This window comes from Acanthochromis polyacanthus, chromosome 1 (genome assembly GCF_021347895.1).
Source record: "Acanthochromis polyacanthus isolate Apoly-LR-REF ecotype Palm Island chromosome 1, KAUST_Apoly_ChrSc, whole genome shotgun sequence".
NCBI classification, from domain to species: domain Eukaryota; kingdom Metazoa; phylum Chordata; class Actinopteri; family Pomacentridae; genus Acanthochromis; species Acanthochromis polyacanthus.
Window position 1 is genome coordinate 53,114,007 of NC_067113.1, and position 16,339 is coordinate 53,130,345.

The 16,339-nt window shown below is 44.8% G+C and overlaps 1 protein-coding gene across 1 annotated transcript in view; it reads left to right on the forward strand.

Moving 5' to 3' along the window:
• The window catches only part of pcloa (piccolo presynaptic cytomatrix protein a), a 62,865-nt gene that overhangs the window by 23,519 nt on the left and 23,007 nt on the right, over positions 1-16,339 (forward strand). The window contains exons 4-7 of the mRNA XM_051958160.1: positions 3,945-4,142; positions 7,552-11,608; positions 11,923-13,457; positions 14,137-16,207. Coding sequence (XP_051814120.1) covers positions 3,945-4,142; positions 7,552-11,608; positions 11,923-13,457; positions 14,137-16,207 — 7,861 coding nt within the window. The remainder of the gene's footprint in view (positions 1-3,944; positions 4,143-7,551; positions 11,609-11,922; positions 13,458-14,136; positions 16,208-16,339) is intronic.

The window sequence follows — 16,339 nt, forward strand, 5'->3', positions numbered from 1 at the left end:
AAGTGATTTCAGTGAGAATTGTGGGTTTTTCCTTCTTTAACTGAGGGGTACCAACAATTTTGTCCACGTGTGTATATATAAAGTGATGCATCCTACCTGGCAAGGTAAACACAAGTATGACGTACAGATATCTGAAATCTCTTGGTTTCTACGTTTTGAAGTCAAAGCTGCTTAAAAAACAAACATTGCCTTTCTGTGGTTAAGGAAATCCACTAAAGACTTATTAGTCCGCTGGCCTTTCAGGGTGATTACTGTAAGGCTTGTCAGTAGGAAATACGTCAGAAATAGCCACTTAGCTGTAGTGCAGAGTTATATTAACACGTCTGCTTCAGTGGAAAGGTTACCAGTGGCTTAAAAAGATGTGACTCAGTTCTCCTGACATGCTGTAACAAACACATTAAGTGTGTTTGAGAAGGCAGTAAAATCTTCTGGCGTGCCTGTTGTGATGTCTTGATAACGTCAGCAATAACTGGCTCTGAAGAGGCTGACCGACTGTCTGACTGAGCGGCTTTTCCGCATTTCCTATCGACGGCCATCTCTCCAGCTCTCAGTGGCTGCTCTGTCTGGTTTAACTGATGTAGCTGTCAAGATGGAGAAACTCCCCTCTCAAAAGTCCTGCCAGCAGGGACTGGTAGAAGGGGTCAAGTTGGTAACACTGGCACAGACACACAAACGCACCAGCATGTGCACCGGCATCTGTCCATCATCAAGTCTGAGGATTCACTGGAATCCTCAGACAAGTCTGTCAAGTTGGAAATATGCGTCAGCAAACCGTTGTGATGGGAGGAGCCCTGGCACCTTCATACATTCTCTTCTTCCAGATAATAAAAGCAGCACTTTCATTATTACTAACTCCATCTTCTGAGTCACAGTTTCTCAAACACTCTAAAATATTTGCCAAAACCCTTTTTGCTGCCTTTTTAGGAGTGACTATGTCTATGCCAGTGATTCTCTCTAAAGTGTGAACCTTCTACTGTTTGTGCACGGGCTGAAACATGGCGGTTCATGCCTTATTTAATCTGACTTTGCTGCTGCCACATTCCCTCTGTCATTTCCTTCCACCCCCCTCCTGTCACCCTGTTTCTTTCTCTCTGTGGTTGGAGAGAGGTTGGCTTGTCTGCTGCATGGCTTAACATGCGGGCTGCGATCTCCTCGGAAGTTTAGCATAAACCCAGATGTTAAGCCAGGCGAAGGCATTCATACGAGGGGGTCACAGAGGAATGTTGGAGCACTTGGCGAAATGTGAAATGAGGTCTTTGTGTGTGTGACTGTGGTTTCCATAATGCATGGTTTGGTTTGGTGTCATTGCAGTGAATAGGTGGGTGTGTTTGCAGTCCTCTCTAACCCTAGCATGTTGATTGTTTATCTTTTTCACTTAAAGCAAAGCAACACTGGATATTAAACTCCAATAATACCTGCAGCTCTTGAATTATAGCTCCCAGCATAGCCTTAAGTCTTGGTATGTTGCTCTTGAGTCCTGTGTTTAAGTGAGTACCTGGGAATATACAGTAATAATAGGACAACCATGGCAGGGAAGATTTAGTAGAGCTGTGAGATAACACATGAGAAGAATTGTGCCAACGAGTGCTTATCCAAAAACTACATCCCAGTTTTCTAAGGCAGGAATTATGGCAAATTATTGTATTTAAAGAAAAAACTGTGCTGAATATGTTCTTTAAATTGGCTTCTGATGGGCTTCACCATCTGAATAGAAATGTAATCAGAACTAAATGAGATGTTCAGGGAGCAGTGGGTCTTGAGAAAAACAGCTACAGTTCACTGACTCACACAACTGTCAAGCAGAGAGTCCTTGTTTTTTTTGGTTTTTTTTCTGTTGTGAATGTTTGAAGCAGTTGAATTACCACTGTAGGGTAAAAAACTTCAGCTATGAACGCATTTTATTCACAAATTTCAAGCATATCTGTGTATAGGGTGTGTATATGCATGCATACGGTCATAAAGACACAAATACACATTCAGACACAGTCTCTCTACATGAAACGTCTGCATAGGCCACCCAGACCTTGCTGGCTTGCCTCGGTAAACCCCTGTCCCATTACCATGCATTATGCATGGCTCTATCTCTTAAGTCCCACAAATGTAAAAGCCTCCCTTGAAATAGAAGAAGTTATGCAGTCACAGTGTCGTTTTAACTACGTAGAAGCTTGCTGTTTAATATAGCTGTGTTATTATGAGTACAGGGTCAGTTATATTTATTTGTGTGGATCTTTACGCAATTTTGTCAATCCATGCAAATCAAACAAAGCATTTTACACATACTCTGCATATACAGTAAAATACAACAGATCTGTGCCAGCTTTTATTTAATATACACTGCTCAAAAAAGTTAAAAGAACACTTTGAAAACACATCCTTATTTCAATGTGGGGAAAAACAAACTGGATATTAGCATTGATATGGACTGGATAATGTGTTAGGAATGAAAAGATGCCACATTGTTTGATGGAAATGAAAATTATCAACCCCCCAGGAGGGCTAAATTCAAGACACCCCAAAATCAAAGTGAAAAACTGATGTGACAGGCTGGTCCATCTTGCTGAAATTCCTTGGCAGCAACTCAAAATGGTATTCAGTAGTTTGTATGGCCTCCATGCGCTTGTATGCATGACTGACGATATCGGGACAAGCTCTGAATGAGACGATAGATGGTGTCCTGAGGTATCTCCTCCCAGAACTGGACCAGGGCATCACTGAGCTCCTGGACAGTCTGAGGAGCAACCTGATGGTGTCAGATGGAACAAAACATAATGTTCCAAAGGTTTTCTATTGGATTCAGGTCAGGTGAGCATGGGGGCCAGCTAATGGCATCAGTTCCTTCATCCTCCAGGAACTGCATGAGTTCTCTTACTACATAAGACCGGGCATTGTCCTGCACCAGAAGGAATCCAGGACCACTGCACCAATGTAAGGTCTAAAAATGGGTCCAAGGATTTCATCCTGTTACCTATTGGCAGTCAGAATGCCATTCTCCAGCCTGTAGAGGTCTGTGCATCCCTCCATGGATATGCCTCCCTACACCATCACTGACCCACCACCAAACCGGTCACACTGAACAATGTTACAGGGAGCGTAACGTTCTCCACGGTTTCTCCAGGCCATTTCATGTCTGTCACATGTGCTCAGGGTGAACCTGTGAAAAGCACAGGGCACCAGTGGTAGACTTGCAAATTCCTGTGTTCTATGGCAAATCTCAACCGAGCTCCACGGTGCCGATCAGCGAGCACTTGAGGACACTGGACCCTCAGACCACTCTCATTACATCTCTTTCTGATTGTTTGATCAGAGACATTCACACCAGTGGTCTGCTGGAGGTCATTTTGTAGAGCTATAGCAGTGCTCATCCTGTTCCTCCTTGCACAAAGGAGCAGATACCTGTCCTGCTGATGGGTTGAGGACCTTCTACAGTCCTGTCCAGCTCTCTTAGACTAACTGCCTGTCTCCTGGAATCTCCTCCATGCGCTTGAGACTGTGCTGGGAGACACAGCAAACCTTCTGGAAATGGCACACACTGATGTGCCATCCTGGAGGAGTTGGACTGTCTGTGGAACCTCTGTAGGGTCCAGGTATCACCTCATGCTACCAGAAGTGACTCTGACCCTAGCCAAATGCAAAACTAGTGAAAACAGTCAGAAAACATTAGGAAGGAAAAAAATGTCAGTGGCCTTCACGTGTAAACTCATTCCTGTTTTGGGGGTTGTCTCATTGTTCGCCCTCTCGTGCATCTGTTGTTAATTTTATGAACACCAAAGCAGCTGAAACTGACTAAAAACCTCCTCTGTTACTTACTAGTATCCCACATGTTTGACTAACTTGATGCAATACTTAGATTAAAAAGTGTTCCTTTAATTTTTTTGAGCAGTGTATATTTATATTCAAGGGGTTCATAATACGTACTAACAATCTGTTTTGTCTTTGTGTTACAGAAAGAATGGCTTTGCCTCAACTGTCAGACCCAAAGAGCCATGTCAGGCCAGCTGGGAGACATGCCGCCTCCATCCATGGCTTCCCCAAAGAAGCAACCACCTGCTCCTGCTCCTTCCTCCTCCCCTGCCCCTGCTGCTGTAGATAGCAAACCTGTAGTAGAAGCAGCAGACCAACCCCCACCAGCCTCTGAGGCCAAGGTAGTACCTTCAACTGTTCCCACAACCACACCTGATAGTGCACCAATTTCACCTGATCATAGTACCCCTCCTCCTGAGGACATCCCGCAGGAAACACTGCAGTCAACAGAGCATAGACAACCGCTAGCAGATAAATCAGTGTCAGAGAGTGTAATTCATCCTGAGCAAAAAAATCCAACTTCAGATGATTTAGCTGATAGTATTCCAGCAGCCCCACCAGTTGAGCAAGAGCAGAACAGCAGTGAGAAAATAGCAGAGGACCATCCTCACCCCGAGGCTCAGTCATCTGATTCTGATCAGCAAATGCAATGTACAACTGTCAGTGAAATCCCAGCAGTTGAGCAACAACAGAAGGTAGCAGAGGACGACCCTCAGCCTGATGCAGAGGTACCTAATGTAGAGCAACAAGCGCAGAGTGCACCTGTCAGTGAAACCTCATCAGCTCAGCAACAACAAAAGGTAGCAGAGAACCAACCTCAACCTGATACACAGGCAGCTGATTTTGATCAACAGCTGGAAAGTGCAACTGTCAGTGAAATCGCAGCAGTTGATCAACAACAGAAAGTAGCAGAGGACCATCCTCAGCCTGATGCAGGGATTTCTAATGTTGAGCAACAAGCACAGAGTGCACTTGCCGGTGAAATCCCAGCAGTTGAGCAACAACAGAGTGGCTCTGAGAATGTGACAGAGAACCTTTCTGTGTCTGTGGAAGGTGAGATGCAAAATCTGTTGACTAATACAGGTTTAGACAAGACAGCAGTCCCAGCAGAGGTAGAAACTGAGCCAAATCCCACGATTACTCAGAGTGGGGCTGCAGCTCCCCAGACAGATAATGAGAAAATAGAGCCCGCTCCAGAAAAGCTTCCAGAAGTGACAACAAATTCAGTTGAGCCAAAGCCTCCTGCCTTGATCCCTGAGGAAGTCACACAAAACGCTGGCCCTGTTCAGCCTGATTCTAGAGCTGCAGAAGTAAAAGAGGAGAAAGTGATCGAGGTCACAGCTGAGAAACCTCCAATAGATGAACCCCAACATGCTCCGGCAGATCAAACTCCATCAGATACAGTAGAAACAGCTGTCAATGAGGACAAAGCAGACATTACTACAAAACTTGAGCCTGATAATGTGACACCTAATGTTGAGAGTAATGTTACCGCAGAAATAATAACAGAAGCAGAACCAATAGCTCCTGTTGACAAAGCTGATGTCCCTACACCTGACAAGACTCAACAAGAATTAAACTCTGAACCAGAAAAGTGTGTAGAATCTGAGAGCCCTTCTGTGCAATCAGAAGCAACTCCTGCCTCAGCTTCAGAGGAGAAAAGTCAGGCAAATGCAGTGGAAAACAAATCCACAATAAAAGAAAACGAGCCTACTCTACCTAATGTGGCAAATAATTCTGGTGCTCCACTTGAAGAAGAAACTAAAGCCGTGGAAAAAGCAAATGAGGAGAAGGCTGTTGAAGATAAAGTTTCTCAGAATGTTGTTAGTAACGATGAAATAGCTAAACAGATACTACCTGGGAGGGCTGATGAGGAAACATCAGTCGAGATAAAAACAAACGCAGCTGCAGAGAGGGTTACTGAGGCAAAAGCTGACGAAGGGAAAGCTTCTGAAGAAGAGGCGGTTGAAAAGAAAACAGTTGAGACAGCAAATGACCAGAAACCTCTGGAGGAGATGGTTAATAAAGCAGAATCAAGTCCAGCCCTCAGCTGCACTGAAACAGAGAGCAGTTGTTTTGTAATAGAGAAAGAAGAACCAGAAACAGCAGGGGAGCCAGCTCCAGCTGTCCCTGAAGAAATGCCAAAAGAAAAAATTGAGATAAATAAAGAGATAGAACCAGGGACAACGTGTGAGCCTGCTGGGGAAAGCCATGTTGAGACAGTATCAGCGTCAGAGAAGTCGGAAGAGAAAGAGAAGCCTGTGATCGAAGTGGAGAGTGTGCCAGAGAAAGAGGAAAAGCAGACACCCGAAGCAGCTGATAAATCTGAGGAAGCAAAGGGTATCTCTGTTCCTCCAACCACTAACTCTGAGGAACAAGAAAAGGTCAATGTCAAGGTGCCAGAGCAGAGTGTTGAGGTGTCATCCTCCACTATTATTAGTAATACTCAAGTCAGCGATAAAACCTGTGAGGAGAAACTCCTCCAGGATGAGACAGAAGCTGGTTCACGAAGCACTAATGCTGAAAATCAACATGAAGTAGAGAGAGAGGAATTAGCCGTGACAGGCAATGATGAAAAACAGCCTAAGAAAGTTGCAGAGCCGTCGACCAGAGAGGAGGAAGCAAAACAGGACAAAAAAGAGGATGAGTCACCACCTGTTGCTGGCACCATCCTGGAAACTATTTCTGTATCAGAGGCAAGCACAGTGTGTGACAAAGATGGCACTGCAGAGCTTGATGGAGGAGAGAGCACAAGATCAAAGAAGAATCAAGTATCAGAGGCAGCTTCTGAAAATGAAGGTGCTCCCATATCAGTACCTTCAGTCCCTGTAACAGAACCTGAAATACTAGTTTCTGTAGTTAGTGAGCAGGAAGAAGCCCCAAAGGAGGAGAACATGGTGGAGAAAAAGGAGGCTGAAGCTCAGCCTCAGGAAAAGCTCAGCGGTGAAGCTGCTGTCTCTGAGGTGACTGTAGAATTTAGCGCATGTAGCATAGATCATAGAAGTATCCCTGAGTTCCATTTATTTGCTTAACAACAGAAATGTTAAACACATTGAGGGAGCTAAATATTACTGACTAAATATTCTGCTGTGTTGAATAATATTTATATCTAAACACTGAAATTTGCATTTGAATGATTTCATGACCGACTGTATGTATCATGTTTCTGAAAAGTGGAACCTACTGTTTGTGATAATTGTAGTTTTCTTCACTTTGTCAACATCAGTGGTTTTCTAGAAATAACTTAAAGTAATTAGCTTTTGCTATCGCCTAATTATTGTGTTTAAATAATGCACCACAATAGTTAATTGAAGTAATTAAAGTTACAGAATGCTTGTTTTAATCTCAATTTGTCATTCCTGAATTTATATGCACATAAACCTTGTGCACATACAAGCCCAAAACTTCTAGTTTAGAGAGTCAACTGATTATACCCGATTGCATCTGATACTCATGATTTTTCCAGTCATCTGTACCGTTATTCTTATTAACCCAGTTTTGATGAAGTGAATGAATTTTAAAATGTACTACTTTTGTTCTGATGCAGTCACCTCTCCTTATCTGTAGTCACCACTGTGTGCCCTGAGCAATGTCTGCCAGCAGTACAATCTACTCAGTTAAATGTCACAAGTAACAGCCTATCGACACTGAGGGACAAATGTTAAAAAATTCTCTTTTAATTAACCATCTGTGAAACACTTTTATTGCAATAAGTACTGAAAAAATGTTGTTGTCTTTTCAATCCCTCAGGTAAAACCAGTGGAGATGTTGAAAGAGCCTGGAGTGAAAGAAGTGGCTGCCAAAGAGGGTAGTCCCACCAGCCCATCAGACATAGCAAAGCTGGAGAGCACCGTCCTTCCCATTCTGGAGGCCCAAGCAGGCACAAAAGAAGAGGAGAAACAAACGGACACTCTAAAGAGCAGACGTAAATTAGAGGTCCTTCCTCTCTCTCCTGATTCACCAAGTTCAGAAGAGGACAGAGAACTTTTTGAGAAGAATGCCAAAGGGACCACAAAGAAAAAGCTGCTTGTGCCCATGGATATCAGGGCGGATTCCCTGGATGATAGCAGTGAAAGCTTTGGAAAAGAAAGCCCAGTGTCAGGAGATGATGAGGACTTTATCAGAAAACAGATCATAGAAATGAGTGAAAATGAGGATGCTTCTCCATCTGATGAAGAAAATCTAGTGCGGCGAAAAATCAGAGAGGAAGAGAAGAAACAAACAGAACAGAAGAAATCAGAGACTGTGGAAAAGAGTACATCAGGTAAAGTCAGACGACTTACCAAGAAAACCACAATAAGTCCAGATGATGAAGATAAGGAACTCAGAATGTCACTGGATAAACCTGATACAGACAAAGAGGAGGGACCAGAAGCAAAAGAAAAGGAGCCTCAGAGTGGTACTGCAGTTCGCAAATTCCAAACTATGGAACTGAATGCAACCAGCAGCCCTATCCGTATACCTAATGATGATGGCGAGCCTGAAATGGAAAGCCTGACAGACTCTCCGGATGATCGATCTAGAGGTGAGGGGTCATCCAGTCTACATGCATCCAGCTTCACTCCTGGAACATCCCCAACATCCCTCTCATCACTGGATGAAGACAGTGACAGTAGTAGTCCGAGCCATATCCGTTCTGGTGAGGGCAAACAACACAGGAAAGCCAAACACAGGCAACCTGGTCAAACATTGCCAACTATCGAAGACTCTTCTGAGGAAGAAGAATTAAGGGAAGAAGAGGAGCTGCTCAGGGAGCAAGAAAAACAGAAGGGCTCAGGAAAAAAATCAAAGAAAGACAAAGAGGAGATTCGAGCCCAGAGAAGGCGAGAGCGTCCAAAGACACCACCAAGCAACCTTTCTCCTATTGAAGATGCCTCACCAACTGAAGAGCTGAGGCAAGAAGCTGAAATGGAAGAGATCAGACGATCGTCCTGCTCAGATTTCTCCCCGAGTATTGAATCAGATCCTGAAGGGTTTGAAGTCCATGCTGCGAAGATTGCAGCAGTCCAGAAAACATACCAACTGCCTATATCAGTATCTCTTCACTCCCCAACAGATGATCAAAATACTGATAAATCACAGAAAAAACCTCTCAAATCTGCCGATGAAGCTTATGAAGAAATAATACTGAGGGCTAAATCACCAACACTTGACAAAAGTGAGATTCAACCAATAAAAGAGTCTCTTTATGGAGGCATGCTCATTGAAGACTATGCCTATTCATCTCTTATTGACAATTCAACAGCTGATCTAGGGGAGCCAGAGAAGATTGCTGTTCCTGCACAGCCCAAAAAGCTAAGATCACCAGATGAAGTTTATGAAGACATGATAAAAAAGAGGAAGGAATTCATGCAGCTGGAGCAGGAATACCAAAATATGCAGCCAAAGAAGGAAAGCATTGCCCCAGAAATTGTTCTACAACCTGCTGAGAATATCATCTCGAAAAGCAATACAGTAACGTTAGGCAAAGATGGGAAGCCATTGTTGGATGCTGAAACTGCCTATGAAGAGCTAATGAAAAGAGTCCTGACTCCTGGAACAAGTCCAACCCAGCAGGGGCCAGAAGTGGATGCCACTGCATCTAGAAAGGCACTCCACCCCATCCCAGACTTAAAAGTGACCCAGTGCTCTTCAGGAGAGTTGTCTTCTGATGATGAGAGTATAATTAAAAAGGAAGAGGAGATAACAGCAACTGACACTAAGCCTGTGAAAGAGATTTCTGAGCCTCCTCCATCATCCACATCAGATCAGCAACCTCACACCACAATCACAGCACCCCAGGCTGATGCTGTAGACTTGTCTGGTGCACTCACAAAAACATCAGCCCCTGTGATTACTAGCGTACCACCCTTGCCCACAGTCCCACAGTACACACCGAGTATACCCAGTGTAGTGTCAACTGCCCCACCTGTGCCCCCTAAGCCAAATGTCCTGCGTAGGGCTAACTCTCAGGAAAAAGCAGAAGAACCTGTTGCACCACCACTGCCTCCGCCCACCCCACCAAAACCTACTGTATTTCCCAGGAAACCTCCAGTTCCACTTCCACCTCAGGCTTCAGCAGCTCCAATAAGGCCAGAGACAACAACCCAAGGACCACCTATAAGACAAGTAGTTACTCCAACATACAAACCTCATGTTCCGCCACCTGTTCCCCCAAAGCCATCCATTCCTGCTGGGATTGGGGACTGCCACAGACCAGGATATGGTGTCAAACCACCAATTGCACCAAAGCCTGGCTCACAGCCTTCTTCACCTGCCCATGCTCCATATCCAACAAGGCCCACTGTACTTCCCACAAGTTCTAATGAGATCGTCCTGAATCTGAGCCCATCCTCTGAGAGCAAACCATTTCAACCCTCACCAAAGTCTCCTTCTTCTCCAAGATATGCCAGCAATCTTCGTGACACATACGTGGTTATCACACTGCCATCTCAGCCTAGCTCTCCAGTAGACAGTGTCACAACTCAAGCTACGTCTAGCCCTGGCCCAGCATCTCCTTCACGCCAACCACAGGATGGGAGTTATCACCAACCACCACCTCAACCTCAGTCATATTCACAGCAGCATCAACAACCAACTCATCCTCAGACAACCAGGGTTCCCCTGGCATACACACGAGTCACAGAATCCATTGAAAATCAAGAGATTTGTGGCCCGGAAAAACATGTATCCAGTTCTTGTCATATAATTGAGGCTGTATCTGCCTCAGCTCAGGCACCTGTGGTTTTGCCAAACCTCATCTCACAAGTGGTTACCACAGAAGTCCAAAGGACCACTGTCTCTGTTGTTCATGAAAGGACTTCACCACCAGTACCAGCGCCTAGGGCAAATGGAGTTCCAGTCTCGTTGGAGAAACCCAAACCCCAGTTGCATGCACAGAATGGTCAGACCTTCCAACCTTCTGAGGTGGTGGATCTTAGGACTATGAAAGTGGACCCCGAATCAGACATGAACGGTGTGGATCTGTCTGCTGGCCCAGACTCAAGACGTCAGTCCTTTGCAAGTGATGTCAGTCGTCATAACAGTGCAGTGCAGTCACCTGTGGTCAACCTCAGTGCTGAATCATCTACTGTTTCTATAGTGACGGATAGCATCACTATTGTGACTTGTTCTGCCACAATCCACCAACATGACAATGTGGACAGCAGTCAAGCATCTTCAGTGCCCCTTCAGTTAACAAAAAATAAGTCCTTTGAACCAGTTTCTCAAATTATATATCGGCCAATTGACTCTCAGCCCTTCACTCATGCTACCACAGAGATTCCTATTAACCTCTCAGTCGGATCAAGCACAGGTGGAGGAACTTTCCAGGCTATCCCTGTCACTATTGCGCCCACTTCTATTGCAAATTGTGTCGCCAATGGATTACATACTGGTACAACCTCAGTGGCAGGAGCTGTTGACCTCAGCACAACAAAACCTTTCAACACTGTGGTATCAGTGGATGCTACATCTGCAGAAGTGGTCACAGCTGTAATCACAGATGATGGCAAACCAGTGGATCTAACTGCAGGAAAAAGAGCTGTATGCTGTGATGTTGTGTACAAGCTCCCATTTGCAGGAAGTTGCACGACTCAACAACCTACCACACCTCTACCCGAAGATCGTTTTGGATATCGTGATGACCATTATCAGTATGATCGATCATCTTATGGCATGAGAGGGTTTGGAGGGATTAAACCATCAATGTCAGACACTAATTTAGCAGAAGCTGGCCTGTTCTTTTACAAGAGTAAGAACAGCTATAATTTCAGTGGCACGACAGAGGGTGCAGTAGATCTTACCTCAGCAAAGATTTCTGATGCAGGTCAGTGCAGTGACATTGCAGACCTGTCACTTAAATGTCACTTTGAACTGCCTCCACTTATTCATGGCTAATGTGGCATTTTAATATTTTTTTGATTTGTTTTTATTTTATTTTGCATGGACATTTTTTGTTTTTGTTTTCTGTCATAATGAGATTTTTGCATGTGCCTGCATGCTGTTATGCTTGTTGCACCTCAGTATTGGATTTTTTCCCCCTTGTTCCACGTTTTTCATAATTTGGATAAGGCATGGCTTGCTTCAACATTAAATAAGTCTGCAATATGGGACTGAACTGATATTTTTGATTTTTGACAGGTGAAGCTGTTGACTACTCCAAGAAAGGGGCTTACGCAGGAATGACTATTCCACCTTATTCTCAAGCCAGAGTCACAAGTGCTGCTGGTACACTCTTTGGTACAAGTAGTGTTTTAAGGTCTTCGAATGGAGTGGTCTATTCTTCTGTTGCAGCACCAATTCCATCTACATATGCCATTACTACCCAGCCTGGGTCCATATTTAGTACAACATACAATACTCTGTCAGGTATGCACACCAGCGACACCATGCCTTCCCTGTCCAACCTCCAAAACTTGCCACTTACACGGTCCCACAGTTTTCTCTCAACCATCTCCACTAGTGAAACAGAAGAACAAGGAGATGCCCCACTTAATCTGGAGATGTCTAGAGCAGGTACTACTGCTGTTAATGCTGCCACTACTGCAACAACCTCTTTATCCCTTGACTACACTGATGCATCCCTGGAGGCCATAGCTGCTTCACTGGAGGCTCTGTCTTCACCCATGGTTCCTGGGGATGGCCAATATCAGGCAGAGCGTGAAAGGCTAGAAATGGAGAAACTCAAGCAACAGCGCCTGGCTGAAGAATTAGAATGGGAGCGGCAGGAGATTCAGCGATTCCGTGAACAAGAACAGTTCCTGGTACAGAAGGAACTGGAAGAGCTGCAGGCCATGAAGCAGCAGATATTGTCCCAGCAAGAGGAGGAAAGACAAGCTCACCTTATGATGCAGAAAGAAACGTATACTCAGCAACAGCAGCAGCTTGAGCAAATTCAGAGACTCCAAGAGCAACTTCGTTTGCAACTGGAGGAGCAAAAGCTTCGTCAGATGTATCCTAGTGGGGACATGCCAGGGCATGGTGTGCAGGAGGCACTTGTCTTAGGACCTGATGGCACAGTACTAGCCAGAAAGATTACAGATAGTGGGTGCCAAACAGATGAAGAAGATGAAGCAGTCAGCAAAGCTTACACAGCAGGGAGAAAGAAGAGAAGTGCTAAAAAGAGTGTTGATAGTTGTGTACAGACCGATGATGAGGATCAAGAGGAATGGGAGGCTCAGACCAGAAGTCGACAAGGCCGGCCACGTACTGCCAGGGGTGATCGGGGTGGGCAGTCAGAGATGTCTCTTCAAGCCCACACTGAGATTTCTATACAAACAGATACAGAGGGGAACATTATAATGGACACCAGGATGGAGCTGTCAGACTCTGAAAGAACATCGCCAAAGAAACGACCTACTCCCCTAGAAATAGGTCAGTCTCCTAACCTCAAAGCTGATTCTTCTACACTTCAAGCCCATCCTAAATCCCCCAAAGTACTCTATTCTCCCATATCCCCCTGTATATCACCGAGTAAATCCCTTGAGTTTGTGTCCTATGATAAATCCCTAGGTGATACAAGCCCACAAAAGCAAAGAGGAAGTACGGATCCATCAAAAGCCTCTCCAGCAAGTCCCAGAGGGTCAAAATCCATGCAAAGATCCATGTCTGACCCGAAGCCCATGAGTCCAACAGGAGAAGAAAGAACAACGTCCGGCACGCAGTATGGTGATAGTGTAAGTACTATCAGTTTACACAAGTCAGTTCTTCAAGTATGTAAAAAAAAAAAAAAAGGATGCACAAAACAAAAACATTGGTTTATTTTCACTTTCACAAGATGAAGATGTGATTTGTGTTTAAACTTCTTCTTTTTCCAATAACATTTAAAATTTATTTAGATGTTTCTGAAGAGGTGTTTCCAGCTTGAGCCCATTTCTTGATAAAATACCGTGGGGTATGGAAGTCAGTTTTCTGCCTGAGCAATTCACCGTTGAGAATCTCATACATACATAACCAGATGGAAAACAAGCTGAGCTTGCAGGAAAATACTGAGCTGTCAGAGATCCATAATGCTTAATGCGAATAAATTACCTCTTTTTAGACTAAAGAGTGGATGTTAGTGAGTAGGCTGTAATACCTATAGGCAGGAATACATATCTTACTGAGACCCAGAACAGGTGGTCAGTCAACTGTATTTTTAATAGCCTTATATACACACACTACAAAACACCATGACCCCTTTTTAATTTTACAATGTAAATCGATTCATACAAATTATAACAAGTATTTCAAGTTAATGTTTTCTGGGTAACATGTTTCAGAGACAGTCATTCAGATTCTGAGGATTACACACCCAGTTGGCTGCTTTATTTTAGGGCTTCAGTTCCTATAGTACTAATATTTTTTTACTTACAGGGGAAAGGCTCAGGTGGTACACCAACAGGCACTCAAAAGAAGGTGAAGAGGACTCTCCCAAATCCACCATCAGAGGATGAGTCAACAACGACTGGCCAGACAGCATACAGCACTGGTTCTGCTCGCCGAAGAATGTGCCGTAACTCCAACATGGCACGTGCAAAGATCCTACAAGACATTGATCGTGAGCTAGATCTGGTGGAGCGTGAGTCCTCCAAGCTCCGCAAAAGACAAGCAGAATTAGATGAAGAAGAGAAAGAGATTGATGCCAAGCTTAGGTACTTGGAGATGGGCATTAATCGTAGAAAAGATGCGCTACTAAAGGAGAGGGAGAAGAGAGAAAGGGCCTACCTACAGAGTGTTGCAGAGGACAGGGACTACATGTCAGACAGTGAGGTCAGTAATATACGAGAGACAAGAGGTGGGCATGGAGGTGGTGAAGATGAGGAGATTGAAGATCATGGTCTTGAACGTCCCAGGACAGCTCCTCAGTCAGAACTGGACGACTTTGTCCCACCTCAAACCAAGCATGAATATGGCAAATACTCTCAGTACCAATACCCTCAAAGCCAATACCAGCAGTCTCTCTACCAGAATCCCCAGTCCTACCAGTCCCATTCGATCTACTCTTCTGTCCCATCACTCACTAGCTCCCAGCAGCAAAGTTACCACCAGATGCTCTTGTTGCAGCAGAAAGCTGCTAGACAAGCAGCCCTTCTCTCAGAGCTGGAGTCAACTAAATATGATGTCATTAGCCGTCAGCCTGATCCCACATCATCACCTTACCTGGGTGTCAAATATGACAAATATGGCAACCACCTTGACCTCAGAGCCTTGGAGGTGGGAAGTATGGCAAGTAGTCCAATGTCAGCTGTCTCTGACTCCTACTACACAGATGTAGAACACCACACACCTCGGAGTTACATGCTGCTGGAAGATGCTGCAGAACTAGCTAAAGGTTCCACGGGACTTTCTTCGTCTTATAGTCTGGCTGAGAGGGAGCTGGCTAAAGCAGAGAAGTTGTTGCGTAGAAGTGCTGCAGATCTAGGCTCTACAGACTATCTGGGTTCCACCTCCAGACTCCATACTTTTGGAAAGACCCCTGATGAAGAGGATACAATGGAGGAACCATATGAACTGAAACTTCTGAAACAACAGCTCAAGCAGGAATTTAGGAGAAGCACAGGTGGAACAGAAAACTTAGAACAACTGACAGGTCTCTCACAGCACTACTATACTCCAAGCTCTGGTATGTCAAGTTATTCCCAAAGACACTATCCAAAGTCAGAAAAGTACAGCATCAGTCGACTTACTCTTGAGAAGCAGGCAGCTAAACAACTCCCGGCATCAATGTTGTACCAAAAACACAAGACCCCACTGATAGATCCTAAAATCTCCTCCAAGTATTCCTCTATTACAGACAGCAGAGCTTTGGAGACAGACTATACCAGCTATCTTGGGTCTACTAGTGCATCCCCAAGATCAAGCAGGCTCATGCAGGATGAGATTACCTTTGGTCTTCGTAAGAATATTGCAGAGCAACAAAAGTACCTTGGATCCACCTTGGGTGCCAACTTGGCTGGGTCACTAAACTTGGGCCAGAGCTTGGGCTTGGACTCTGCTTATCCTAGTGGTAGCCGCTCAAGACCCTCATCCAGGCCCACATCTTGCTATGGTCTGGACTTGTCTATCAAAAGGGACCCTTCCAGCTCTTCACTAAGACTTAAAGGAGATGGAGAAGCATCTGGAGATGTACCAAGTTATCAGACCCCGTCTGGTCGCACCAAACCCACTAGCCTTCCCATTGTGCAAAGTGGGCGTGGCCGAATTCCCATAGTGGCCCAGAACTCAGAAGAAGAGAGTCCACTGAGCCCTGTTGGGCAGCCTATGGGCATGGCCCGTGCATCAGCGGGACCTCTGCCCCCCATCTCAGCTGATTCAAGGGACCAGTTTGGTTCTTGCCTGTCTTTGCAAGACTCCCAGCAGCAGCAACATATCAGGGAAGAGCCAACCAGGGGTAGGGGTTATGTGCTGCTGGATGACCTTCAGGGCACCATGTCAGATAGTGAAGGTAAAAAACAGACTTGTCACAGTGTTATTCTTTTCATATTTAATGTTTCATCACAAAGAGGTTTGGGTTATGGTGTATCTTGCATGCATTTTGTACTAATGTGGATAACATTTCGTTTTTGTTTATTAATTG